The sequence below is a fragment of the Mesoplodon mirus genome (genome assembly GCF_964341445.2).
Source record: "Mesoplodon mirus genome assembly, chromosome: 12".
Taxonomy (NCBI): domain Eukaryota; kingdom Metazoa; phylum Chordata; class Mammalia; order Artiodactyla; family Ziphiidae; genus Mesoplodon; species Mesoplodon mirus.
Window position 1 is genome coordinate 75,366,602 of NC_138988.1, and position 27,102 is coordinate 75,393,703.

A 27,102-nucleotide genomic window follows, 5' to 3' on the forward strand; every position below is an offset into this window, starting at 1 on the left:
GATCTGGTGTTATTTAGCAGTTAGGAGCATTGGGCTCAGACATCACTGCAAGTCAGGGCCAGGTCCCTCTGAAGCCCCTTGAGAAATGCCAAGTGTGATGGTTTCTGGGGGCACAGCCAGACCACAGAAAAATACTGTGTGTGCTTAACCTATTTCCTGGACACCAGAGGAAGTTCCTGAGAGAAAAAAGGGTGGTCCATGGCAGTCACATCACATTACTATCAAGAGCCACACAAGGAAGAACAACAGTTCCCTTTGGACAGCCCCTCTGGGTTAGGTCCAGTAGCCACCAATGACGACAGAGAGAATGGAACGGCTGCCTGGTCTACGTGTCAGGAATAGAAAGCTGCTTCTGGCTGGCACGCTATTTCAGAGGGTTTCACAGAGCAGGTCTGTCAGTCACAGTTCTTCCTGTCCAGCCCCCCTTAGCAAGCAAGATGCTCATGAGGAACAGTGACCCTGGAGTATGTTACTAGTTTGAAAAAGGGAGATGGGGCCCTTTCTATATGAAATTGAGATTTTTACTGACATGCAGATGTGCTTTAGAGTTAATGTTTCTACAAAAAGGTTCTATAAACAATAGAAAACTTCTAGCATGAAGTCACAGGATGTTAAAAATATTACAACACAATAAATACAACTATACCCTCCACAGCCCCACCGCAGAGAAGAGTAGGCAGCTAACAAGTTTGGAGGGAAACATGCTGAGATGGCCTTCACAGTGGACAAGAAGCCCAAAGCACCACCCAGGAAGAGGGGATGGACCAAGTCTGTGCCACAGAAAGCACAATGAGGGACTCCCAAGTCTATTTCCCCAGCTTTGCCGCTTCCTGACCTTACCCTACCTGGGGGGCCACACCAGCTAAAAGCTGCAGCTTCAGTCCATGCTGCTCCACCGGTCCTTACCAAAACCCTGGTCAGTGGATTGGATCAATGCCAGGCCTCTGTGGGGAACACATGGACACACACACTAAATGTGTGTCCTTCTGTATAGATTAACTAGTCGTGAATCCATGTCCCCTGTGCTTATAGGGCCATCCAGTGATGTTTAGAACAGACTGCAGACTCACAGGTTGTGATGGGAAGGCATAGTTTTTTCTTTTGGAAATGGCCCATGAGGGAAGTGACCAGGGACCTGAAAGACCACGAGATTTTTGAAGGCACCTGGACTGAGCTAGTCCTAGGAGAGACCAGTGGCTTTGCTAGCTGCTTGTCACAGATGTAGCCTAGTTGGTCTGGATTATCCTTAAATGCCAATGACATCATGTGACACTAGATAGGGTACTGTGGCTCTTGTGCCTGAGTGGACCCTGGGGACTGGGGAAACCACACTGAGGGGTCATTTATGGAGGGGCAAAATGTGTGAGCTCTAAGGGATGTTACAGAGCGCTACAGACCCTGGCCCAGCCCTGGTCCCTGAAGGTACTAACATTTGATACTGTGCCCAGAGCTTAGCAGTGGCCTGTACCATGGATCCCATCAGGTGACCAGATTCTTGCTCAAAACAAAGCAGGAACTGGCCAAATTCAGTTCAGTACTCAGCACCTGACCCAGATATGCCCCTGGGGGATGGGGAAGGTCCCTGTCAGCCCAGCAGCAAGGGGGCTCAGTGGGACTTTCAATGATCCAGGAGAAACTCTGGCACAAGTAGTTCAGGGCTGAGCCCCTGCCGCAAGCCTGGCTAGTCGCAGCACTGGGTACAGCGCCCCTAGTTACCACTCTGCACAGGTGTATGGCTGCCTGGGGGTGGGAGGGCTTGGGGAGAAGGGCCGCTCTGCTCTAGCTTTTCTCTCTTGGAAAAGGCAAAACTCCAAGTAGGATGGGAGATACCTGGGAAATCTAGACAGAATGGTGTAAGCCCTAACTCCCTTTCTTGATGCCTTAGCATGGCTTCCAGCCCTGTACAGGGCCCACTCTCTCCAGCTCCAGACCTGGATCTCTCTCCAGGCTGACGACGGTGTAAAGTGAGGTGGCAGTGGAGAGGGGCCTAGAGAATAGCTACAAAGGGGAAGAAGAGATGACAATAAAGGTCGAGGAAGAATGCCCAAAAGCTTGATTCAGGGTTCAAAGATGGTGGCCAGGCTGCCCTCCTCATTGTCCAGCACCTCTGTTTCCAGCATTGGCTTTGTTTTTTTGAAAAGTGAGGGAAGATTCTTAATGTGAACTTCTTTTCGGAACTGCTCGCCCAAGGGTTTCTGTGGAAGACAAACGAGAAAGAACTAATGCTGGGTCTCGAGTGGTGGGTTGTTTTAAAGATCATCTCACCATAATGGTCGTGACTACAGCTGGTTTCTGGTTTGCCTGTACACATGGTCCAAGAAGACTGCAAAGGTGGTTGGGAGCACTAAGGAAAGGGTGTGAAGGGTGTGACCTACCCCAATGCACCCAGCAATGAGGCGTTTGAATTGGTCCTTCCGGCGCTTGTCAGCCACTTTCTGCAGAGAGGGGTTCAAAAGCTTGCAGTCAAACTGGTCCAGTGAGTCCTTCTGAATTTCAGGGATCTGCTCCATCACAGCTCTTATCTCCAGGTACCTGGGACGCTGAGAAGTAGGGGTAAACCCACTCAATGGCACAGTTTTGGGCCCCATCACCTTCCCTATCCCCTGCCACACCCACTTCTCAGGGGCAGCACTAGCAACTTGGCAGCTGCCTACGTTTAGGATTAAGGCCCAAGTGACCGGGAGCAGGCAGGCTGTGAGGGATGAAGCCGCAGCCATCCTGCCCCCAGGCTTTCTCCACTCACCAGCGCCTCATATATCTGGAAGGCCAGGTGGACCAGGGAAGCCATGCAGCCATCGTGCTGCCCATGCGTCTGTAAGCCCTTCAGCACACTGGTGAACAGCCATGTAACAGCATCTGCGAGCAGTGTCCCTGACAGCACCTGGGGAGACAGCTGTGCTCAGGGCCAAAGCGGGACTCTGAAGGCCTCAGCACCCTAGTTCTTCCAACTGATTCAGTCAATCCTCATGACCCAAATGTTTCATGAGGGGAGAGGAGAAAGGGTGAGTAACCATACTTGTTTGAGGAGAGGCCAGCAGAGCTGTGTGGTCGTCCTCTGGCAGGACAGAGTATCCTTCCAGGCCAGGGAATTGAAGGCTGTAATTAATAGCGCTGTACAAACATCCTAATGGAAAAGGATGGAGAATTACAATGGGAAAATAAGTACAATGTTCTCTGAATTCTTATGCATCAGGAGCTAGAGTTTTAATAGGTAAGAGGAAAATGATAAAAGCAGCTACTGAAGAGATGGGAGTTTATTTCCTCTATGTCTATCAGGCCATCCAAAAAAGAAAAACTAACCAATACAGAAGAGAAAACCTATGTGCAGGAAAGAGAGCTCAGGCCTGGGGGAGGCTGAACACCAGGGACCGGTGGCAACGTGCCTGGGTGTTTTTCTGAGCCTTTGCCCATGCCAGCATGGGAACACAGTGGCCTTATGCCTTTCCCACTGTTTTCTTTAACTCATATAAAGGCGTATTACCAAAAAACCCCCCTGATGGCATCAGAAATTGAGAAAAGCGGAAGCGGGCTCCCTGGCTGGGCAAGGAAAAAATCTCGCCTGCCCCTCCACCCACCTCATGCTTCATTAGACATTTTCCCAGGTCTGTAAGCTCTGCCATGGCCGAGGGGGTTACCTCTGTGGCCATCATCTCTTCATCTGTAAGTAGAGACCAAAATGTTAAGCTCCATCCTTTCAGAACAGAGACCATCCTTTCTGACAGAAGCCCACAGAGTAAAGGAGAGGTGAGTATCCTGGGCTGACTGGTGGTTAAAGGTACTAGGACAGCCCCCAGCCTCATAAGAGGGTGTAGAAGCCTCTGCCCATGGCAGATCTAGAGATGCATCTAGCCATACATTTGCAAAACAAGGAATTTTTCTGGACAGTTACCTAAAAAGCTGCAAATGCTGAGGATCTTTTGTCATTAAACAAATACTTGAGGGCCCACTATAGAAGTTACTGGGGATATAAGAGGAATACAACAAAGTCCCTTCCCTGTTAGGAGTTAAATTCTACTGAGGGAGAGAAGTAATTAATAACACAAATAAAACATGTCAGGTAGTGATCAGTGCTGGAAGACAGAGCAGAGGAAGAATCTAGAGGCTGGCGTTGCTATTTTTGATAAGCTGGTCATGGAAGACCTCTCAGAAGTGACATCTGAGCAGAGACCTGAATAAAAAGCAAGGGGATGGGCCAGGTATATAGTTGGGAGAACAATCATTCTAGGTACAGGAATCACCAAGCGCAGAGGCTCTGAGGAGGGACTGTGCTGGGGAATACAGCAAGGGGGCCAGCATGGACAAAAGCTAGATGTACAAAGTCTCCTCCACACCAGACTGCTAGGGACACAGTTTCTATGGGAACTGACCTGGTTACAGAAGTAACAATATTTAGGAGCTTAATGGCTGACCTCCAAGGCCCGCAACAGGCTCACTTACCATCTCCATCTGCAGGGGGAGCAGTACCATGGTCAGCACCTTTCTTTGAAACACAGCACACAGCTAAAGCAAGAAAGCAGGATTACTAGGCTTACTACCACCAGACAACAGCCGTCTCAGGCCAATGGATCCCAAACTGTCTCTGGGCAGGTGAGGAGTGGGGGAAGGTGGGATACCGTCCAGGCACAAAGTCAGCTTCACCAACAGAAATAGAGGCATTTGACCAGACTGTGTTCTGGTCCCTCTTCAAGTTCAGTCAACTGGAGGGAAATTACAGAATTATCTGAGAGTAAATGACCAGGAGAGGATGCCTGATATGTATACTTGGTCTACTCTGGATCTCAAACAAATGAACTGACCAAAAAATAAAAACGAAATATAACCACCTTCATGTCTAAGAATTTAAAAATTTCCCTATTTTGACAAAGCTAGAAGTTATTCCTACCATTAATCCAACTTCCTCCTGCTATTTTAGACCATTTCCTCATAATCTGCCCTTAGTATGAATAACTACAATGCAGTTCACAATTCATAAAGTATCCTTAAATTGACTTAAGAATTACATAGTTTCTATTTAGTTAATTATTTCTTATCAATCTGTCAGTGTTGCTGCAAACATGTTAGGTGAGTCACCAGCTTTTTTTTCCAGAAAAAGGCTTGTCTTCTACCCCTGGTTCCCATGCCACTTACTGATCAGGTCCATGACTTCTCGGGTTAACATCCTCACCAGTTGTTCCTCCAGCATCTCTTGAGACTCTGGGTTTTCATCTGTTGTCTCATCTTCTCCACTGCAGAAAACCAGGGGCCAAGTTCCATGGGAATGCAAAAGAAGCAGTGACCCTAGCTAGACCTTCTGTGCCCACTTCCTTCTCCTGACTTCCTCTGGTCTACATTCCACTCAAAAGTTAGGAATGGGCAGCAGTAATCCACTGAGGGGCATTATTACTTGTGACTATATCCAGTTGGCTTGAGCGGAATGGATTAAAATCCTAAGAATGTCTCAGCATTCACCTAAGGCAGCTGGAGGTACCCCCTATGAAGGCTTGAGCTGAGTCTGCCTAATGGTCACAGAAAAGCGATCTACCATCTAGGCTGAGGATGACTATAACCCACTACTGTTCTAGCCCTGGGATGGCAGAGTCCTTCTTCCTCCATGTCTACCTTCTCCCACCCCAAACCTGGCTGCCAGCTCATCCATCACGGAGAAGAGAAAGTTCCTTACCACAGCAGGCTCCTCTGGTTGATGACTTGCCATTTTTGGGAAAGCCTCTGGGAAAACAAAAAAAGAAATAAGTGCTACACTAGGGAGAAGGTTGGAAAAGATAATATCTAAGGGCCACTTCATGGTTAGAATTAGCTGAAGATGAGTCCAGGTAACAATAACAGAGCCTTGGGAGACCCCACAAGGTTAAAAAACCAGATACGGTTTCTGTAACCTCTCCCACACCCACGACAAGAGCAGCATATCAAACACTTCTTTGCTTGGAAAGGATCAATGACATTTCAGAACTCCTGAGTCTCTCTGGACACACCTATTCTCTGCCCAACTGGTCCCCCTGCTTAATTCCAGAGTCAGGGAAAGAGACCCAGGAAAAGCACTCCCCTGATCACCTCTCCTCAGTTAACAGGAGGATAGGAGTAGAATCTGAGTCTGCAGGTGCTTTGCAGGCAATGGAACCAGTGTAGTTCTTCAGGGGGGCTGCTCCACAGGATGGAGCGGCTGGGCAGCCATCCTGGCAGGGCTAGGAGACAATGCTTTCAGGAGCTCTTGACTTGTGAGACTCATGAGAGGCCACCCACTCTAAGAGGCCTCTTTGCCACCCTTTCCTGGCCGATCTCTTACCATGTGAAGGTAGGTGAAAAGAGGTCCAAGGATGGGAGACACCAGGGCTTCGTAGTGCTCCGGGGGACAGAAGAGCACCAGAGGCTTCACAAAGACCCATGCGCGGTAGGTTAAGAAGCTCTAGCACACGAGCGCACGCCCGTCGTTCTAAAGCACCACTCCCCTGCCAGGCTGGAATTGTGACCAACTCCCCTTACAGTGTAACTTTCAGGGAGGAACGATACTCCCCCAAACAAAAACAGAGTCTCAATGAGAATGCAGTATGAGAGTGCTTCTTCAAAGAGAAGCACCTGACAAAGTACAGAAAAGGGATAAAAGCTTCATCTTTCATCTTTCCAAGAAATGGGATGGTAAGAATTTCTCCTAAGGAGAAAGAGCTCTCAACACCCCGTGGACTGCTTTCAGGTTTTTCCTTTTATTTACGTCAATCTTCTTGTCTTTCTAATGTGGTTACTATATTCTGTCAGAAATGTTTCCATCTATTTCATATAGCTCAGCTCTGCCTCCTCTGGTGCTTCTGAACTGTTCCTGTCTTCAATCTTCTGGCCCTTTGGGTTATCTAGGGACTTTTGAAAGGATATGAAGCATGGGTCTGAGTCGGTAGTCAGGAATATTGTTCAAGTTGACGAAGGCAGAGCTGAGGAGCTGGGTGGCCAGGTGCTCCACAGTGTAGAAGTCCTGCTGCATGGAAGGGCCTGCCTTCCCTAGGATATGGAAACTGTAAGGGAAAATCACGAACAACATCAAATCCATCATCTGTTATCGCCAGCCCTGACTGCCTTGGGAATTTCTAGTCTACAAGAAGACTTCTCGGCTAGAAAAGCAATTAATTGTATTTTCTTTTTAAGAGAACTTTAGCTTAATCAGTATACTTCGAAGATGTGGACTTAGTCTTCTATCAGAAGGGAAAATAACAGCCACCCCCCCCGCCCCAACGTTTAAGGAAACTTCTTGAAACCAGATTCAGCATCTTTTAAAAGACAGGTGTCGGTACCCAAGATCAACAGTAGCCTCTCATTACTTTGTAAGTAATATGGATTTACAATGGAGAATCTTTTGCTAGTTGGCTGACTAAGAGCACTGTGTTAGCGAGATCAGTGCCCTGGGGATGTTGGTGTACAGAAGGGCCAGTTACACCCCCCATGCCACAACCAGGACCTCAAGACAAAATATGGCCAGCTATCTCCCAGTGCCCATGAATAGTGGGCTATGAGAGTGAGGGGTCTGAGAAAATGCATCCCCATCACTGTAACTTCTACTTTGGTCTCATCACTTTATGCCCTGGAAATAGACAAGTTGGGCATTAAAATATCAAGTCATGGCTAGGACTTAAAGGCACATGTGACAATTAAAATAAAAATTGCAGGAAACAAGCCTGTTCATTTTGATTTGACACTAGAATCATTAGTTTCCTGTCAAATTCTTTCCTCACATTACCTGTACACTAGAATTCTAGATCAGATGTCCAACCCAAGGCCATCCTATACAATGCATGTCTGGGAGGAGAATATGAAAAGGCAGCATTGGCTCCTTACCAGTTTTCATAGAGGGTGCAGAAGAAACGCTGCATTCTTTCTAAGACCGTTTTGTAGACAGGAGAGTCATTCAGTTCCAAGAGAGGCTGAGGTAATCCTACAGACAAAGATGGATCAGGAACCTGCTGCTCCTCTGCTGAGGGTCTCAACCTGCCAACACCCTCCCATAGGCAGAGGTGGTTTGGGGGGCGGGGAGGCGGCGGGGGTGCTATAAATGCAAAGCAGCTGACCAAGTCTTCTACCAGCTGGAAGTGCTAACAGCTTCCCTAAAGTGACTGCTACACTGCATTTGCAGGGAAAGGCGAAAGCTATTTAAGTGTCCAGGTTTGAGTACTCTAACTTTTGCCTGGGTTTCTCCAGATGGAACTTGTACCAAAACACACAATGATAGCCCAAAATGATCTCTCCATAAGTACTGGGAATGTCCCCTGCTTCCTTTTTAAGTCACAGAACCTCTTTTTCAAGCAAAATTTTATGCAAAAGCCCAAGGTGTATAGCAGATAAAAATGAAACCCACTTATCTCAGTGTAACAATTGCCTTAAAAGATCTATAGTTCTAATCAGAGGCAATTTTGTTTCCAATCTTGCTCCTGGCTGGAAGCTGCCAGAGGGAACTGTTTATCCATTCTAGTATGTTTTGGTTGGTCATACAATTTCTACAGCAGCAGTTCCTGGCTTAATATGAATAACTGAAGGGGGGGCAGGAGGGTAACGGGTGGTGAAGCAACACCTAATTTTTATATTAATAACAAGACATTTTTTGGATGTTTCATTTTTACTGGTGTCTCCAAAAGGGAGCTTAAGTGTAGTGGTGCCAAAGGAAATGGCCCAGGACCATTTAGGCCAAGAGAGATAGCCATGGGCCCTGGAAAGACAAGCTAACAGTCTTCTTTTCATTAAGTCATAGCTGAGGCATGCTCACTAGATTGCTTAATCATGGCCAGGCCCAGGCAGAGGTGATAGCCGGGGCAAAAACACACTGTCAGGGCTGTGATGGTAAGCCAGCCTGAAGCTCCAGAGATAAGCACAAGGTTTAGCTGGTGTCTCTAGCTCTAACTTCTTCTTCTTTTTTTTAAAAGTAAATTTATTTACTTATGTATTTTTTACTTTTGGCTGCGCGCAGGCTTTCTCTAGTTGCAGCGAGCGGGTGCTGCTCTTTGTGGTGCGCAGGCTTCTCATTGCAGTGGCTTCTCTTGCTGTAGAGCATAGGCTCTAGGTGTGCAGGCTTCAGATGCTGTGGCACGCAGCCTCAGTAGTTGTGCTGTGCAGGCTCAGTAGTTGTGGTGCACGGGCTTCGTTGCTCTGCGGCATGTGGGATCTTCCCGGACCAGGGCTCGAACCTGTGTCCCCTGCATTGGCAGGCGGATTCTTAACCGCTGCACGACCAGAGAAGTCCTCTAGCTCTAACTTCTAACCAACTGCCTTGCCCTCTGTGTTCCAGCCACACAAGTCACCTTCCTATTCCCTGGATATATCAAGCTCTTTGCTGTATGCCTCGGGATCTTGCACCTGCCATTCTGTCTGCCTAGAATGCTCAGCATCTCCTTTTGCCCCCAGCCGGGTTGGCCCCTGTTCATCCTTCAAGTCTCCACTGGGAGGCAGTCTGTGACTCCACTCCAAGACTGGGTCAGGTCTCCCAATAAACACTCCCACAGTCACTTGCCTTCACAGCACGTATCACAATTATGATCGTGAAGTTACTTGCTAATGGGAGAAATGAGTTAAAGCTACATTCTGATCAAGGTAAAAATTGGGAAACTTGGTTCAGAAACTATTCCTTAGAAAAGTGATAACATACATAATATTTTACTGATTAAAGCTATTTAAGCGTAATTGTTTGAATACTTTCCCCCCATATACAAAAGGCAGGAAAGTATGCTAATATCTTTCAGGTCAAAAAGCATGGTTTATTTATAATCTAAAGGCTCTAACACCTACTACCAGCTGGCAGCTAAAGTGAAGGAGGGGTTAACATGGGGTGTGTGTGCTTCTGAAGACCTTCTCTGCATGATAAGATAATGAAGTAAACACACTTGTTCCTAGAGAGCCTGTAGGAACTCCATACATGCATTTCTGAACAAACAGGTGGTCACGGTAGTGCCAGGTGAGGAGAAGGTGACACAAGGCACACTGAAGCTGCGTTAGAGATAAGGTATAGAAATATAAGGGCATACAAAGGTATAGAAAACTTCAAGAAAAAAAAAAGGTTACATTTCTTACCTAAAATAGCAGATTTTTCCACTTCAAGCATATCTAGAACCCTCGTAAAAGGTTCTGCCATTTTGGCTAGCATTTCTGGTGCATATAAAGTATTGTGAGTTCTGAAAAAAATAGGAATGCTATGTGAACTTTTCTTAGTCTGCTGGAGAAGGAAAGAGTGGGTTTCCATCTTGTAATGCAGTGATACTACATTTCCACATAGATACCTCTCTGTCAACACTACTCTTGGCAGGGGAATTTAAATGTTTCCCTGGAGAAGGGGCAGACTTGATGCTATTAAGTTTATTTGTACAGTATACAACACCTAATAGCAATCAACCACAAGAACCGAATTCTGAGAGAGCCGAACAACATCACAGTCTAAAGCTGGAAAGCAAAATTCTTTCAAACCTGAGACAATGCCAAGGCACTCCCAGTTTTCTGACTGCCCGTGATAGAGGATGAAATGTCAGAGGCATCATGGTTCACAGGCAGGAACACAGAGCAGGTAGTAATATGTCCCCATTTTTAGGATGTTTTGTCTCTGAATCAAGAGCATGGACCCAACAATGCTCTGGCAGCTGTTTAGTCTCCTAGAGGCACATTTGCAGTTCCCAGCATGAGCATCTCTTCCCCACCAAAATGACTTACCTTTGTTAGACTACAGACCTGATCTACCTGCCTTCCACAGCAATGGCACCACGGAACAATCTATAGCCAGAGGGCATAACTACCTATTTCTCTTTTAAAAGTTAACTATAAAACATTTCAAATGTATAGAAAATTACAGAACATGGACCAGCAAGATTAAATATTTAAGATGAACAATGAATAGATCATTTTAGACCATGCTTATTTTTAAAAAACCCTCAATAATGTTTTTTAAGTCTAACCATGTGCATTCATTAGTACCCATGTTTAAACTGCCTTTTTATGACTGGCTTATCCCACTTAGCATAGTCAGGGTTCACCCATGTTGTAGCATGTTGCAGAAATTCCTTCCTTTTTAAGGCTGAATGATATTCCACTGTTTGTATAGACCACATTTTGCTTATCCATTCATCCACTAATGGACACTGGTTGCTTCCACGTTTTAGCTATTGTGAGTAATGCTGCTATGAACATAGGTGTATAAATACCTCTTTAAGACCTGCTTCCAATTCTTTTGAGTATATACCTCAAGCTGGACTTGCTGCTTAACACGGTAATTCTATTTTTAATTTTTAAATTGGTCATGCTGCACAGCTTGCAGGATCTTAGCTCCTCAACCAGGGATAGAATCTGGGCCCCCTGCAGTGGAAGCATGGAGTCCTAACCACTGGACCACCAGGGAATTCCCACTATTTTTAATTTTTTGAGGAACTGCCAAACTGTTTTCCAGAGTGGCTGTACCATTTTGCATTCCTACCAACAGTGTACAAGAGTTCCAATTTCTCCACATCCTTGCTAACACCTATTACTTTCTTTCTTCAACATTATTTTTTTAATGTATAATATCTTTTTTTTAACATCTTTATTGGAGTATAATTGCTTTACATTATTGTGTTAGTTTCTGCTGTATAACAAAGTGAATCAGTTATACATATACATACACCCCCTAACTCCTCCCTCTTGCGTCTCCCTCCCACCCTCCCTATCCCACCCCTCTAGGTGGACACAAAGCACCGAGCTGATCTCCCTGTGCTATGCAGCTGTTTCCCACTAGCTTTCTATTTTACATTTGGTAGTGTACATATGTCCATGCAACTCTCTCACTTCATCCCAGCTTCCCCTTCCCCAAGTCCTCAAGTCCATTCTCTATGTCTGCGTCTTTATTCCTGTCCTGCCCCTAGGTTCATCAGAACCACTTTTTAAAATTTTTTTAGATTCCATATATATGTGTTAGCATATGGTATTTGTTTTTCTGACTTACTTCACTCTGTATGACAGACTCTAGGTCCATCCACCTCACTACAAATAACTCAATTTCATTTTATTTTGTGGCTGAGTAATATTCCACTGTATATTCGTGCCACATCTTCTTTATCCATTCATCTGTTGATGGACACTTAGGTTGCTTCCACGTGCTGGCTATTGTAAATAGAGCTGCAATGAACATTGTGGTACATGACTCTTTTTTTTTTTTTTTTTTGCGGTACGCAGGCCTCTCACTGTTGTGGCCTCTCCCGTTGCAGAGCACAGGCTCCGGATGCGCAGGCTCAGAGGCCATGGCTCACGGGCCCAGCCGCTCCGCGGCATGCGGGATCTTCCCGGACTGGGGCACAAACTCGTGTCCCCTGCATCGGCAGGTGGACTCCCAACCACTGCGCCACTAGGGAAGCCCGACTCTTTTTGAATTATGGTTTTCTCAGGGTATATGCCCGGTAGTGGGATTGCTGGGTCATATGGTAGTTCTATTTTTAGTTTTTTAAGGAACCTCCATACTGTTCTCCATAGTGGCTGTATCAATTTACATTCCCACCAGCAGTGCAAGAGGGTTCCCTTTTCTCCACACCCTCTCCAGCATTTATTGTTTGTAGATATTTTGATGATGGCCATTCTGACCGGTGTGAGGTGATACCTCATTGTAGTTCTGATTTGCACTTCTCTAATGATTAGTAATGTTGAGCATCCTTTCATGTGTTTGTTGGCAATCTGTATATCTTCTTTGGAGAAATGTCTTATTTAGGTCTTCTGCCCATTTTTGGTTTGTTTTTTTGATATTGAGCTGCATGATCTGCCTGTATATTTTGGAGATTAATCCTTTGTCAGCTGCTTCGTTTGCAAATACTTTCTCCCATTCTGAGGGTTGTCGTTTCAACTTGTTTATGGTTTCCTTTGCTGTGCAAAAGCTTTTAGGTTTCATTAGGTCCCATTTGTTTCTTTTTGTTTTTATTTCCATTTCTCGAGGAGGTGGGTCAAAAAGGATCTTGCTGTGATGTATGTCATAGAGTGTTCTGCCCATGTTTTCCTCTAAGAGTTTTATAGTGTCTGGCCTTACATTTAGGTCTTTAATCCATTTGAGTTTATTTTTGTGTATGGTGTTAGGGAGTGTTCTAATTTCATTCTTTTACATGTAGCTGTCCAGTTTTCCCAGCACCGCTTATTGAGGAGGCTGTCTTTTCTCCATTGTATATTCTTGCCTCCTTTATCAAAGATAAGGTGACCATATGTGTGTGGGTTTATCTCTGGGCTTTCTATCCTGTTCCATTGATCTATATTTGTTTTTGTGCCAGTACCATACTGTCTTGATTACTGTAGCTTTGTAGTATAGTTTGAAGGCAGGGAGCCTGATTCCTCCAGCTCTGTTTTTCTTTCTCAAGATTGCTTTGGCTATTTGGGGTCTTTTGTGTTTCTTTACAAATTGTGAAATTTTTTATTCTAGTTCTGTGAAAAATGCCATTGGTAATTTGATAGGGATTGCATTGAATCTGTAGATTGCTTTGGGTAGTATAGTCATTTTCACAATGTTGATTCTTCCAATTCAAGAACATGGTATATCTCTCCATCTGTTTGTATCATCTTTAATTTCTTTCATCAGTGTCTTATAGTTTTCTGCATACAGGTCTTTTGTCTCCTTAGGTAGGTTTATTCCTAGGTATTTTATTCTTTTTGCTGCAATGGTAAATGCGAGTGTTTCCTTAATTTCTCCTTCAGATTTTTCATCATTAGTGTATAGGAATGCAAGAGATTTCTGTGCATTAATTTTATACCCTGCTACTTCACCCAATCCATTGATTAGCTCTAGTAGTTTTCTGGTAGCATGTTTGGGATTCTCTACGTATAGTATCATGTCAACTGCAAACAGTGACAGTTTTACTTCTTCTTTTCCGATTTGGATTCCTTTTATTTCTTTTTCTTCTGATTGCTGGGGCTAAAACTTCCAAAACTATGTTGAATAATAGTGGTGAGAGTGGGCAACCTTGTCTTGTTCCTGATCTTAGTGGAAATGGTTTCAGTTTTTCACCATTAAGAATAATGTTGGGGCTTCCCTGGTGGCGCAGTGGTTGAGAGTCCGCCTGCCGATGCAGGGGACATGGGTTCGTGCCCCGGTCCGGGAGGATCCCACATGCCGGGAAGCGGCTGGGCCAGTGAGCCATGGCTGCTGAGCCTGCACGTCTGGAGCCTGTGCTCCGCAACGGGAGAGGCCACAACAGTGAGAGGCTCACATATCGCAAAAAAAAAAAAAAAAAAAAAAAAAGAATAATGTTGGCTGTGCGTTTGTCATATATGGCCTTTATTATGTTGAGGTAAGTTCCCTCTATGCCTACTTTCTGGAGAGTTTTTATCATAAATGGGTGTTGAATTTTGTCAAAAGCTTTTTCTACATCTATTGAGCTCATCATATGGTCTTTCTCCTTCAATTTGTTAATATGGTTTATCACATTGATTGATTTGTGTATATTGAAGAATCCTTGCATTCCTGGAATAAACCCCACTTGATCATGGTGTTATGATCCTTTTAGTGTGCTGTTGGCTTCTGTGTTTGCTAGTATTTCGTTGAGGATTTGTGCATCTATGTTCATCAGTGATATTGGCCTGTAATTTTCTTTTTTCTGTGACATTTTTGGTTTTGGTATCAGGGTGATGGTGGCCTCGTAGAAAGTGTCTGGGAGTGTTCCTCCCTCTGCTATATTTTGGAAGAGTTTGAGAAGGATAGGTGTTAGCTCTTCTCTAACTGTTTGATAGAATTCGCCTGTGAAGCCATCTGGTCCTGGGCTTTTGTTTGTTGGAAGATTTTTAATCACAGTTTCTGTTTCAGTGCTTGTGATTAGTCTGTTCATATTTTCTATTTCTTCCTGGTTCAGTCTCGGGAGGCTGTGCTTTTCTAAAAATTTGTCCATTTCTTCCAGGTTGTCCATTTTATTGGCATATAGTTGCTTGTAGTAATCTCTCATGATCCTTTCTATTTCTGCAGTGTCAGTTGTTACTTCTCCTTTTTCGTTTCTAATTCTATTGATTTGAGTCTTCTCCTTTTTCTGATGAGTCTGGCTAGTGGTTTATCAATTTTGTTTATCTTCTCAAAGAATCAGCTTTTAGTTTTATTGATCTTAGCTACTGTTTCCTTCATTTCTTTTTCACTTATTTCTGATCTGATCTTTATGATCTTTCCTTCTGCTAACTTTGGGGGTTTTTTTGTTCTTCTTTCTCTAATTGCTTTAGGTGTAAGGTTAGGTTGTTTATCTGAGATGTTTCTTGTTTCTTGAGGTAGGACTGTATTGCTATAAACTTCCCTCTTAGAACTGCTTTTGCTGCACCCCATAGGTTTTGGGTCATCATGTTTTCATTGTCATTTGTTTCTAGGTAGTTTTTGATTTCCTCTTTGATTTCTTCAGTGATCTCTTGGTTATTAAGTAGTGTATTGTTTAGCCTCCATGTGTTTGTATTTTTCACAGATTTTTTCCTGTAATTGATATCTAGTCTCATAGCGTTGTGGTTAGAAAAGAAACTTCATACAATTTCACTTAAATTTCCCAAGGCTTGATTTGTGACCCAAGATATGACCTATCCTGGAGAATGTTCCATGAGCACTTGAGAAGAAAGTGTATTCTGTTGATTTGGGATGGAATGTCCTATAAATATCAATTAAGTCCCTCTTGTTTAATGTATCATTTAAAGTTTGTGTTTCCTTATTTATTTTCATTTTGGATGATCTGTCCATTGGTGAAAGTGGGGTGTTAAAGTCCCCTACTATGATTGTGTTACTGTTGATTTCCCCTTTTATGGCCATTAGCATTTGCCTTATGTATTGAGGCGCTCCTATGTTGGGTGCATAAATATTTACAATTGTTATATCTTCTTCTTGGATTGATCCCTTGATCATTATGTAGTGTCCTTCTTTGTCTCCTGTAAGTCTTTGTTTTACAAGTTTATTTTGTCTGATATGAGAATTGCTACTCCAGCTTTCTTTTGATTTCCATTTGCATGGAGTATCTTTTTCCATCCCCCCACTTTCAGTCTGTATGTGTCCCTAGGTCTGTAGTGGGTCTCTTGTAGACAGCATATATATGGGTCTTGTTTCTGTATCTATTCAGCCAGTCTATGTCTTTTGGTTGGAGCATTTAATCCATTTACATTTAAGGCAGTCATCGATATGTATGTTCCTATTACCACTTTCTTAATTGTTTTGGGTTTGTTATTGATGGTGTCTTCCTTCTCTTATGTTTCTTGCCTAGAGAAGTTCCTTTAGCATTTGTTGTAAAGCTGGTTTGGTGGTGCTGAACTCTCTTAGCTTTTGCTTGTCTGTAAAGGTTTTAAGTTCTCCGTCGAATCTGAATGAGATTCTTGCTGGGTAGAGTGATCTTGGTTGTAGGTTTTTCTCTTTAAGCACTTTAAATATGTCCTGCCACTCCCTTCTGGCTTGCAGAGTTTCTGCTGAAAGATCAGCTGTTAACCTTATGGGCATTCCCTTGTATGTTATTTGTTGCTTTTCCCTTGCTGCTTTTAATATTTTTTCTTTGTATGTAATTTTTGATAGTTTGATTAATATGTGTTTTGGTGTGTTTCTCCTTGGATTTATCCTGTATGGGCCGCTCTGTGCTTCCTGGACTTGACTGACTATATCCTTTCCCGTATTAGGGAAGTTTTCAACTACAACCTCCTCAAATATTTTCTCAGTCCCTTTTTTTTCCCTCTTCTTCTTCTGGGACCCCTATAATTCAAATGTTGGTGCGTTTAATGTTGGCCCAGAGGTCTCTGGGACTGCCCTCAATTCTTTTCATTCTTTTTTCTTTATTCTGCCCTGTGGTAGTTATTTCCACTATTTTATCTTCCAGGTCACTTATCCGTTCTTTTGCCTCAGTTATTCTGCTATTGATTCCTTCTAGAGAATTTTATATTTCATTTACTGTGTTGTTCATCATTGTTTGTTTGCTCCTTAGTTCTCCTAGGTCCTCGTTAAACATTTCTTGTATTTTCTCCATTCTATTTCCAAGAGTTTGGATCATCTTTACTATCACTACTCTGAATTCTTTTTCAGGAAGACTGCCTATTTCCTCTTCACTTGTTTGGCCTGGTGCATTTTTTACCTTGCTCCTTCATCTGCTGTGTATTTCTCTGTCTTCTCATTTTGCTTAACTTACTGTGTTTGGGGTCTCCTTTTCGCAGGCTGCAGGTTTGTAGTTCCCGTTGTTTCTGGTGTCTGCCCCCAGTGGGTAAGGTTGGTTCAGTGGGTTGTGTAGGGTTCCTAGTGGAGGGGACTGGTGCCTATGTTCTGGTGGATGAGGCTGTATCTTGTCTTTCTGGTGGGAAGGACCACATTTGGTGGTGTATTTTGGGGTGCTGTGAACTTATTATGATTGTAGGTAGCCTCTCTGCTAATGGGTGGGGTGGTGTTTCTGTCTTGCTAGTTGTTTGGCATAGGGTGTCCAGCACTGTACCTTGCTGGTCATTGAGTGGAGCTGGGTCTTCACTTTGAGATGGAGATCTCTGAGAGAGCTTTCGCTGTTTGATATTACATGGGGCCGGGAGGTCTCTGGTGGACCAACGTCCTGAACTCGGCTCTCCCACCTCAGAGACTCAGGCCTGACACCCGGCCAGAGCACCAAGACCCTGTCAGCCACATGGCCAGGTATGTGGGGAGTTTCTTGCCTTTGGGGAAGTCTGAGGTCTTCTGCCAGCATTCAGTAGGTGTTCTGTAGGAGCTGTTCCTCATGTCGATGTATTTTTTATATATTTGTGGGGAGGAAGGCGATCTCCACAACATACTCCTCTGCCATCTTGAAGCTATCTTAACATTATTTTTTATTGTAACCATCCTATTGGGTATGAGGTGGTTTTGATTTGCATATCCCTAATGACTAGAGATGTTGAGCATCTTTTCATGGCCTTGTTGGCCATTTGTATATCTTCTTTAGAGATATGTCTATTCAAGCCTTTTGCCTATCTTGATTAGATTATCTTTTTCTATATGTGTATCCTTCTCAGTACCAAACTATTTTGATTTCTGTAGCTTTGCAGTAAGTTTTGAAAATGAGAAGTTTGAATCTCCCAACTTTGTTCTTTTTCAAGACTGTTTTGGCTTTTAGGGGCCCCCTGCAATTCCATATGAATCTGAGGATCAGCTTTGTGCAAAAAAAAACTGTAGGAAATTTTTTTTTAAATGTATGTACGTATGTATGTATGTATTTGCCAGGCTGCGCAGCATGAGGGACCTTAGTTCCCTGACCATGGATCGAACCTGTGCCCCCTGCAGTGGAAGCGCTTGGAGTCCTAACCACTGGACCACTAGGGAATTCCCACTGTTGGAATTTTAATAGGGACTGCATTCAATCTGTAGATTGCTTTGAGTAATATTTCTATCTTAACGAACTTAAGTCTTTCAATTCATGAATACAGGATGCCTTTTCATTTAAGTCATCTTTAATTCCAGAATATTTTTTAGTTTTCAGTGTATAATTCTTTCATATCCTTGGTTAAATTTATTCCTGGGTACTTTATTCTTTTGAATGCTACTGTACATGGGATTATTTTCTTAATTTCCTTTTGGGATCATTCATTGCTGGTGTATAAAAACACAACTGATTTTTGTATGTTGATCTTGTATCCTATAACTTTGTTGAATTTATTTATTAGCAGGAGTAGTTTTTGAACTCCCTTCTAGTCCTAGTTTGCTGAGTGTTTTTATCAGGAGAGGGTGTTGGATTCTGTCAAATGCTTTTTCTGTGTCAATTAAGATGATCAAGTGGGTTTTTTCCTTTGTTCTATTAATATGGTATACTATGCTGATTTATTTTTGTATGCTGAACCACTCTTATATCCTTGAGATAAATCCCACTTGGTCATAGTGTATAATCCTTATAACATGCTGTTGGATTCAATTTCCTTGTATTCTGTGAGGCTATCCATAACTCTACCTTAGCCTTTACTTCCTGCTGTGTGGAGCTCAAGGGTTGGTAAGTGGTGCCACTTACTTTTAAAAACTGCAATTTGCCAACTTTTTAGTTTCTGAATTAAGGTTTTCTTGGTTGTTTGGGAAGATGTCTAATACTATGAAATGATCTCTGATAAAATCAGTCCTTTTTTAAAAAATAGAGCTTTTTCCCTATCTATCTATCTATCTATCTATCTATTTATTTATTGGCTGCGTTGGGTCTTCGTTGCTGCACGCAGGATTTGTCTAGTTGCAGCGAGCGGGGGCTACTCTTCATTGCGGTGGCTTCACTTGTTGTGCAGCACGGGCTCTAGGCACGTGGGCTTCAGTAGTTGTGGCTCGCGGGCTCTAGAGCTCAGGCTCAGTAGTTGTGGTGCACGGGCTTAGTTGCTCCGCGGCATGTGGGATCTTCCCGGACCAGGGATCGAACCCGTGTCCTCTGCATTGGCAGGCAGATTCTTATCCACTGCATCACCAGGGAAGCCCCAAATCAGTTCTTCTTGAAAAGAAATTCATAGTCTTAAATTTGAGGGGGAACAGATGAGATGTTTTTTATTTTTATTCTTTAATTAAGTGTGACTGTGATCCCAAGATATAATTTAAAAAATATAACACATCATATGTCAAATGTCCCTGATGGTACAACAAAATCTTGTATTCTGTATAGTCTCCTCTCCTCCTCCTCCCCTTCGCCAAGGAGGTGGCACCATGGTGGCTGCACCTGTAACTCACAAGTAATGGAAGGAGGACTCAGTACATACTGCTCTCTTATCTATGGCTCCAGGGAGTCCTACAGGCCCTAGTAACACTCAGGTTCCTGAACTATCACCTTTCCTGACACACTTGCAAGTTAGAGCACTATGCTTCCACATTAAGAGGAACTAGTTATTGCTTGGCAAAGAAAAAGACAATCAAGTGATAAAAGTTTTAAGTTCTGCACAGTCTGTATCTATCTGAAATATTCTTAGTATCAGCAACTAAGAGTGTAATTGCCATACACACAGGTATATATTATTCAGCCATAACAGAGGAGAAAATCTTGCTATTTGTGACGATGTGATGGACCTTGAGGGAATTACGTTAAGTGAAACACATCAGACACTGAAAGACAAATACAGTATGATCTTACTTGTACGTTGAATCAAAAAAACCAAACTCATAGAAACAGAACAGTTTGATGATTGCCCGAGGAGGGAGATGGGGGTGTGGGAAATGGGCGAAGGTGGTCAAAGGTACAGACTTCAGTTAAAAAGGTAAGTAAGTTCTGGAGATGTAATATATACAGCACACTGACTATAGTTAATACTATATTGTGTATTTGAAAGTTGCTAAGAGAGATCTTAAAAGTTCTCATCACAAGAAAAAAATGTGTAACTATGTGAGCTGATGGGTGTTAACTAAACCTACTGTGGTAATCATTTCACAATATATACATATATCAAACCAAAAAAAAAGTATAATCGCTATGCTAAACAAGACTTCCCACATACAAAGATTTCAATAAAACATACAGAAGATATCTGGAAACAATGTAACAAACTTTAAGTTAACAGAAAAGCTGTTATTCTAAACAGATAATGAATGATAATAATGAACCTTCTGAGAACCAGAGAATGCTACCCCCCACATCTATCTTCCACCCAACCCACTAAGAACACACCGTACAATAGAAATAAAAAGTAAGCCACATAAGCCATTTAAAATTTTCTAACCAGCCAAACTTAAAAAGTGAAAAGAAACAAGTTAAATTAATTAATTTTTATTTAACCCAACACATCAAAAAATCATTTCAAAGTTAGCAATATAAAAATTAATGCGATATTTTTCCATTTTTTGTACTAAGTTTTCAAAATATAGTGTGTGTTTTACACCTACAGTTTATCTCAATTCAGACTAGCCATATTTCAAGTGCTCAGTAGCCAGCCACATGTGGCTAGTGGCTACCATACTAGACAGTGCAGCTCTAACACCTTTGATTATCAGACTATTTGTCTGACAAGGAGTTAAAACAGGAGTTTTATAACAAGGAGTTAATACACAAACTGGTAGGAATGTAAACTAGTACACCACTTTAAAAAACTATTTGATTCTACCTATGAAAACTGAAAATATGCATACCTTATAAACAGGAATTCTACTCCTACATGTAGGATTCTGCTCCTACCCAACAGAAATTATGCATACACCAAAAGACATTTATAAGAATGTTAACAGCAGCACTCGTAGTGATAAAAAAATGCTGGAGACTACCAAAAGTCCTTCAACACTAAATGGATAAATGAGTTACAGCATATTCACACAATGGAATACCATCCCACCAATGAGAATGAACAAGCCACAACTACATGCAATAACATGGATGAGCTCACAAACATAATATTACACAAGAGGAGCCAAGGCACCAAAGAGTGCATGCTTCTGACTCCATTTATTAAAGCTCAAAAAACCAGGCAAAGCGTCAAAAGTTAGAATAGTGGTTACCCTTGAGGGGCACGTAAGACTGAAAAGAGGTGCTGGGTAAGGTTGTTTCTTGATCTGGATGCTGATCACATGGAGGTGTCCACTTTGTCAAAATTCATCTACCCGCGCTCACAATTTGTGTCCTTTTCTTATGTATATTTGTACCCTTAACATTATACTTCAAGATAAAACTTACTACGAAAACAAGACAAAACTCTAACAGCTCCAGCTGCACACTACTCGGGGAATCTAACTATTCCATAACTACAGTCAACATTTTTCAAAATACCTTTTGACTGACTTCGGGATTTTCCAAAAGTGTTGTACTCTTAGAAAAATATCAAGATGACAATCTCTTGTTTCCTTACCTAACCAGGGATGAACCTTGTTTCCAGGTCTAGGTTCCCACCACAGGGACTCTGGCCACAGGCTTAAAAAGTAAATGAGTCTGTTGCTATCTGACTTCATCACTTTCACATTTCTCTAAACTACAGAAGATCCTTTTGGTCTTAAAAACATCAACATGGAGACAAATTTTTCCTTGACTAAATATTTTACTACCCTCTCAACATGTAACCCATACTTTTTGAAATCTTTTTCCTCCTTTTGAAATCAGAGCAAAGTATTGTCTATTTCCATAGACACGTCCACAGTGACAACTTGTTCAGACACTCCAGCCCTCCAATTTGGTCAACATTAATTTAAAACCTTGGATTCTTAAGCATATGGTCCAGGGTGTCTGTTGTCAGCAGAGCATCCCTGAGACATGAGTAATTTGATTTACTCGTGTTGTGTCAATTTGGTTTACTCAGTTGAGACTCCGCTCTAACACCCTGGGTAAGAGGCCAAAAAATAGTGGAACAGAGCTCTAACTTGAACTCAGAAACACTAGGAGATGTAAAAAGCAATCAAATTTTGCTTTGGCCAGTAAAAACTGATTCTCTGCAAAGGCTCTCTTTCACTGTAGAGAGCATCTATCCCTGAATCATCAAAGATATATTGAGTAAACAACAAGCCTAGACTTGGCCTACTTCCGCTTGATTATATTAGCTCATGTGATTTATAACAGTGGTTCTGAACCTTTAGTGTGCACACAGACAACCTGGGGATCTTGTTAAAATGCAGATTCTGATTTAGTATGTCTGGGGTGAAGCCCTAATACTACATTTTAAACAAGCTCTCAGGTGACTGCTGATGCTGCTGGTCTGAGGACTCAGCTTTGAGAAGTAAAAACCTAGGACTCTGATATGGAGCATCTATCAAGCTTTCCTTTGGCACGTTCAGCCACTGGATGTTTGGTCCATTTGAGAACACAGTCACTACTGATAAATTCAGATTAGCTCGTTTGAATACTTGACCCAGAGAAGCACTGCTACAGAAAGCAACTGCCTTGCTCCCAATGAACAATTCCTTTAGTGGCAAAATTTTAGACAAAATGAAACTTAAAAGTAAAAAGTAGAAATGAAGTATAAAGAAGTAAAAGAACACAGGAGGCTCAAACTGAGAACAGCCATTTTGAGATTAGCCCCCATGTGTTCACTTGGAATGCAAGACTTATAAAAGTGAGAGCTGGGGTTTCCCTGGTGGCACAGTGGTTAGGAATCCGCCTGCCAATGCAGGGGACATCGGCTCGGGTTCGAGCCCTGGTCCGGGAATATCCCACATACTAAGCAACTAAGCTGGTGTGCCACAACTACTGAGCCCATGCTCTAGAGCCTGCGAGCCACAACTACTGAAGCCCGTGCACCTAGAGCCCATGCTCTGCAACAAGAAGCCACCGCAATGAGAAGCCCGCGCAACGCAATGAAGAGTAGCCCCCGCTTGCCACAACTAGAGAAAGCCCACGCACAGCAACGAAGACCCAACGCAGCCAAAAATAAATAAAATAAAATTATAACAACAACAACAAAAAAAGTGAGAGTCAATGTTACTTTTAAAAAGGAGAGTCCCTCTAGAACGAAACAAGACCTAATCTCTTATTTATCACCATATGATCTGAAGAAGTATAAACAAATTAAGTTTTTGAGATTTTTAAGGCAAAAAGTTTTAAATACAACAGAGAAAAACCATTATTCTGACTCACCTTATAAGGGCAAGCAAATTGTCAAGAAGCTTCAGAATCTGTTCTGTGCAGGGGTTACGGAAGATTGGATTTCCAGGGGGTGTATAACCCACCACAAATCCCCCAGCTTTGGCCTCTTCTAGGTCAGTGGGCCAGCAAGTTCGTTTCACAACACCCAGAATGCTATACACACAAAAGCTCATCTATAGAAAAACATAAAAATGAAAGGTAAATATAAAAGGGGAAAAAAAGACAAAAGTGCTATTAGATATTTGCAAGATTATGGCAAAGGTGACATAGAAGTCGGACAAAAGGAAAAGACGCCCCCTCCCCTGCCCCCATCCCTGTCCCTTCCTTTAAGGTCAAGTCCAAAAGGGATCCTTTCAATGCCATCTTCAGGACCAGTGGTAGGCTCTAAAAGCTTCCCTTTCATGAGGATATCCTTCCAGAGGCTTACAGGACCCCAATTAGAAGGTGGCTTGGACATACTTCAAAACAGTATCTACCCTGCCAACATTCATCTTGTTTTTGAGTTGGCCTTGCATCCTCAAGTTTAGGCCTTCATAGATTTTGCCCTAATCCTCACTCATAGTACTTTCTACCAATTGACTACTTGCCAGGTTAATTAATAAGACTTTTGCCATAATGGAGCCAGGAACAATGCTTATTTGAATAGCAAAGAACTGGAAAATCTCAGGTTTGCAAGTTAGGCCACCATTTAGGACTTGACTTGCCAGGGAGCAAAGGCAGGGAGAACCCACCCTGCTGACCAAGTTCTGACCTACTTCCTCATTACACCTTCAGTCCTCCAAGCTATTTACAGATCCTTAAAACCAAAATAATGACTTCAAAGAAAAGACCACCTGTTCTGCTGTGAGAACTAACTCAAGAATTTAAGACTAAAGAAGAAAAGAAAGGAGACACTAATGGAAGTAGAGATTCCCAGATTTCTTGCTCGTATACGAAAAAACATAAGTCTACAAGAACCTGGACAAATGACAACACCCTACTCCTACCTGTGGCCTACGCACCTTCCCTATCCCAGGAGAGGCTTACTCACTCGTGCACGGTTTAAGCCACAGGGATCCTCCAGGCCCGGGTCACAGCTAGTCCGATCTGCACCCACATAGGCAATAAAAGCATCAACATCTGACAGCACTCTAAAGGTTGGTGGGGGAAAGACAAGTTACACCATGATTTTAAGCAAGGATAGTTTCTTCCTCAAGAGCTAATAAGCTGTGATTATTTGACCCCCAAAGAGCAGCTGTTACAGTGAGAGGAATCTAATCAAACTGTCAGCTGTCATATGAAGATTTATTAACTTCTCTTCCCACTTCTAAAGGTTATTAGTGACACTTTAAGAATCAAAAAGGGTACAAGCTTGAGAAGGCTATGTGGGCACAGAGGGGTGTCTGTGCAGCTCCTACTCTGTATGGCCCTACTGGCTGTTCTCACTTCTTTATATGTGCTGAAGCTGCAACTAGACACCACAGCAGACCTCACTCTGTGGCGTTCCGACCCACACTATCCATCTTAGTCATTTCGTCTCTGTTCCTACGCCTCTGCAGAGCAAGGTGATGTTTTCGGCATTTCACTTACAAGACTGCTTTTAGAGCAGCGGTGCCGACCTCTCTGGCACCACAGGGACTGGTTTCGTGGAAGACAATTTTTCCACAGACCTGGGGTCGGGGGTGTACGGGGGATGGTTCAGGCGTTATCCGAGCGATGGGGAGTGGTGACGAAGCTCTCCTCTGCCGCTCACCTCCTGCTGTGCAGCCCAGTTCCTAACAGGCAGCAGACCAGTACCGGTCTGTGGCCCAGGGGTTGGGGACCCCTGTTTTAGAGGCCTTCAGCTATCACTGATAGTGCCACTACACCTCGATATCCTTACAACCCGACCCCGGACATAGTCTTAGAAGAGAACGGGTATTCAAGTGCAGTCAAGGTCAAGGGCAAAGGATCTCCCCTACCTGTGCATGTCTTCAGAAAGCCAGATGCTGGCCACGGGTGCCATCAGCTCCTCTAGAAACACCTTCTGACGCTCGTAGTTCTTGAACTGGTTGCTAATGAGAACCAGGGCTTCCATGAGGGCACACTTCTCCATCTGTGTCAGGAGCAGCTCATTGGAGAGGAGCTGCTTCACATGGTTATACAGCATGTCAAAGTTGGGCTGCATTTCACAAAGAAAAAAACCCGGAGGTGGTGAAGGTCTGAGTTTCAAGGAGTGGGTGGGTCACTCAAGGAAGGTAAAAAAGAGGATGAAGACACTTCTAGGACAGTCAGGCTAATAAGACTGTCACTTAATTTAATTATAACACTCTTCTTTTGGCTGAACAGGCAAGGCAATTTAGGTTTGAGTACTTGGGTAACTGCACTTTCCGACTCTACAACTGTGAAAACCATCTGTCTTTTATTTCTATATCAACTTTTACAGTATCTTCATGGACAAAGATCAGTTTGTTTTATATACATATATATTTATATATTTTATAGAGAGAGAGAGAAGGAAGGAGAGGGGGAGAGAGACAGACAGACACACACAAATAACTGCTGGGTATTCAGAGAAGAAATTTTTGGTTAATTTGTTATCTGGAGTAGTGCTAAACTTCTTACAGAAACCCTCCAAAAAAGGTTGGGGTTTGCACCTGGCTCCTCTCAAGACTAGGCACATCACTTGGCAGTGGTGGTTAAGAACATCACACAGGGCTTCCCTGGTGGCGCAGTGGTTGAGAGTCCGCCTTCCGATGCAGCGGACACAGGTTCGTGCCCCGGTCCGAGAAGATCCCACATGCCGCGGGGCGGCTGGGCCCGTGAGCCATGGCCGCTGAGCCTGCGCGTCCGGAGCCTGTGCTCCGCAATGGGAGAGGCCACGGCAGTGAGAGGCCCGCGTACCGCAAAAAAAAAAAAAAAAAAAAAGAACATCACACATAGTACGGTAAAGAGGGGTACACTGACAGGGAAAACTTGGTCATCCATGTGGAAGAGAACACTTCATTCTGAGGCCATATATTTGCGTTTCTAAACTTCACTGAGTAACTCTGGAGTTGGGGAAGACCAACCTTATGTGAGGTATAATTAGGGGTGGATTTATAGAGAAATGTACCCAAACTCGGCATGTCTCAGTGGCTACTTGAACAGAGTCCAGGGCTTACCAGCACGAGCTGGGGGTAGTCACGACACATCTTGATGATGGAAGAACAAGCATGTCTCCTCACATTCCTCACTGCCCGGGTCCTGGGAGCCTGGGAAGAAATATTCAATAAACTTAAAGCTACTTTTAATATAATTAACAGATGCTGCAGAGAATCATGTAAATATCTCCTTCAGAGGTAAATTCACAATTTTCACAGCTACGGGAGTATAATCAAGTGACATTTATAGTTACCATGAATCCACATGTTTACTGTTTGTCCTAGAGTATCTCTAGTGCAAAACACCCCATCATATGACTATCTCCTGCCTTTATTAACCCCTTTTGCTTATTAGAAAAATCTACACTAAGTGTTGGGTATTCACATTTTTGTTCTTAAGAAGTTAGAATTGGTAGGCTGAATTAATGATCTTACCTTACTTTCCTCAACAGTTTCAAAAGTGACAGATGAAAATAGCTAAGGGGAAGAAAAAAGGTCACTCATCAGTACCAAATGCATAAAGTATTTTACAAAGTTTCTAACAAAATCCCTAAAGTGCAAACAATATGGTAAGAAAAGGGTTT

The 27,102-nt window shown here is 43.1% G+C and overlaps 1 protein-coding gene across 3 annotated transcripts in view; it reads right to left on the minus strand.

The window, feature by feature from the left end:
• Positions 1–68: 68 nt before the first annotated feature.
• Positions 69–27,102, minus strand: part of XPO5 (exportin 5) — a 48,530-nt gene continuing 21,496 nt past the window's right edge. The window contains exons 16-32 of one of the 3 annotated variants that reach the window (XM_082638418.1): positions 26,954–26,995; positions 26,540–26,629; positions 25,358–25,557; positions 24,448–24,547; positions 23,409–23,590; positions 10,036–10,136; positions 7,816–7,912; positions 6,862–6,998; positions 6,281–6,378; positions 5,660–5,706; positions 5,128–5,225; positions 4,438–4,500; positions 3,576–3,658; positions 3,017–3,124; positions 2,744–2,881; positions 2,376–2,540; positions 69–2,195 (exon numbers count right to left, since the gene is read on the minus strand). In XM_082638418.1, the coding sequence (XP_082494544.1) occupies positions 2,058–2,195; positions 2,376–2,540; positions 2,744–2,881; positions 3,017–3,124; positions 3,576–3,658; positions 4,438–4,500; positions 5,128–5,225; positions 5,660–5,706; positions 6,281–6,378; positions 6,862–6,998; positions 7,816–7,912; positions 10,036–10,136; positions 23,409–23,590; positions 24,448–24,547; positions 25,358–25,557; positions 26,540–26,629; positions 26,954–26,995 (1,887 nt within the window). In that variant the 3' untranslated portion in view covers positions 69–2,057. Of the gene's footprint in view, positions 2,196–2,375; positions 2,541–2,743; positions 2,882–3,016; positions 3,125–3,575; positions 3,659–4,437; positions 4,501–5,127; positions 5,226–5,659; positions 5,707–6,280; positions 6,379–6,847; positions 6,999–7,815; positions 7,913–10,035; positions 10,137–23,408; positions 23,591–24,447; positions 24,548–25,357; positions 25,558–26,539; positions 26,630–26,953; positions 26,996–27,102 lie in introns of all 3 variants that reach the window. The other 2 variants (XM_082638417.1, XM_082638419.1) reach the window with 2 other exon arrangements.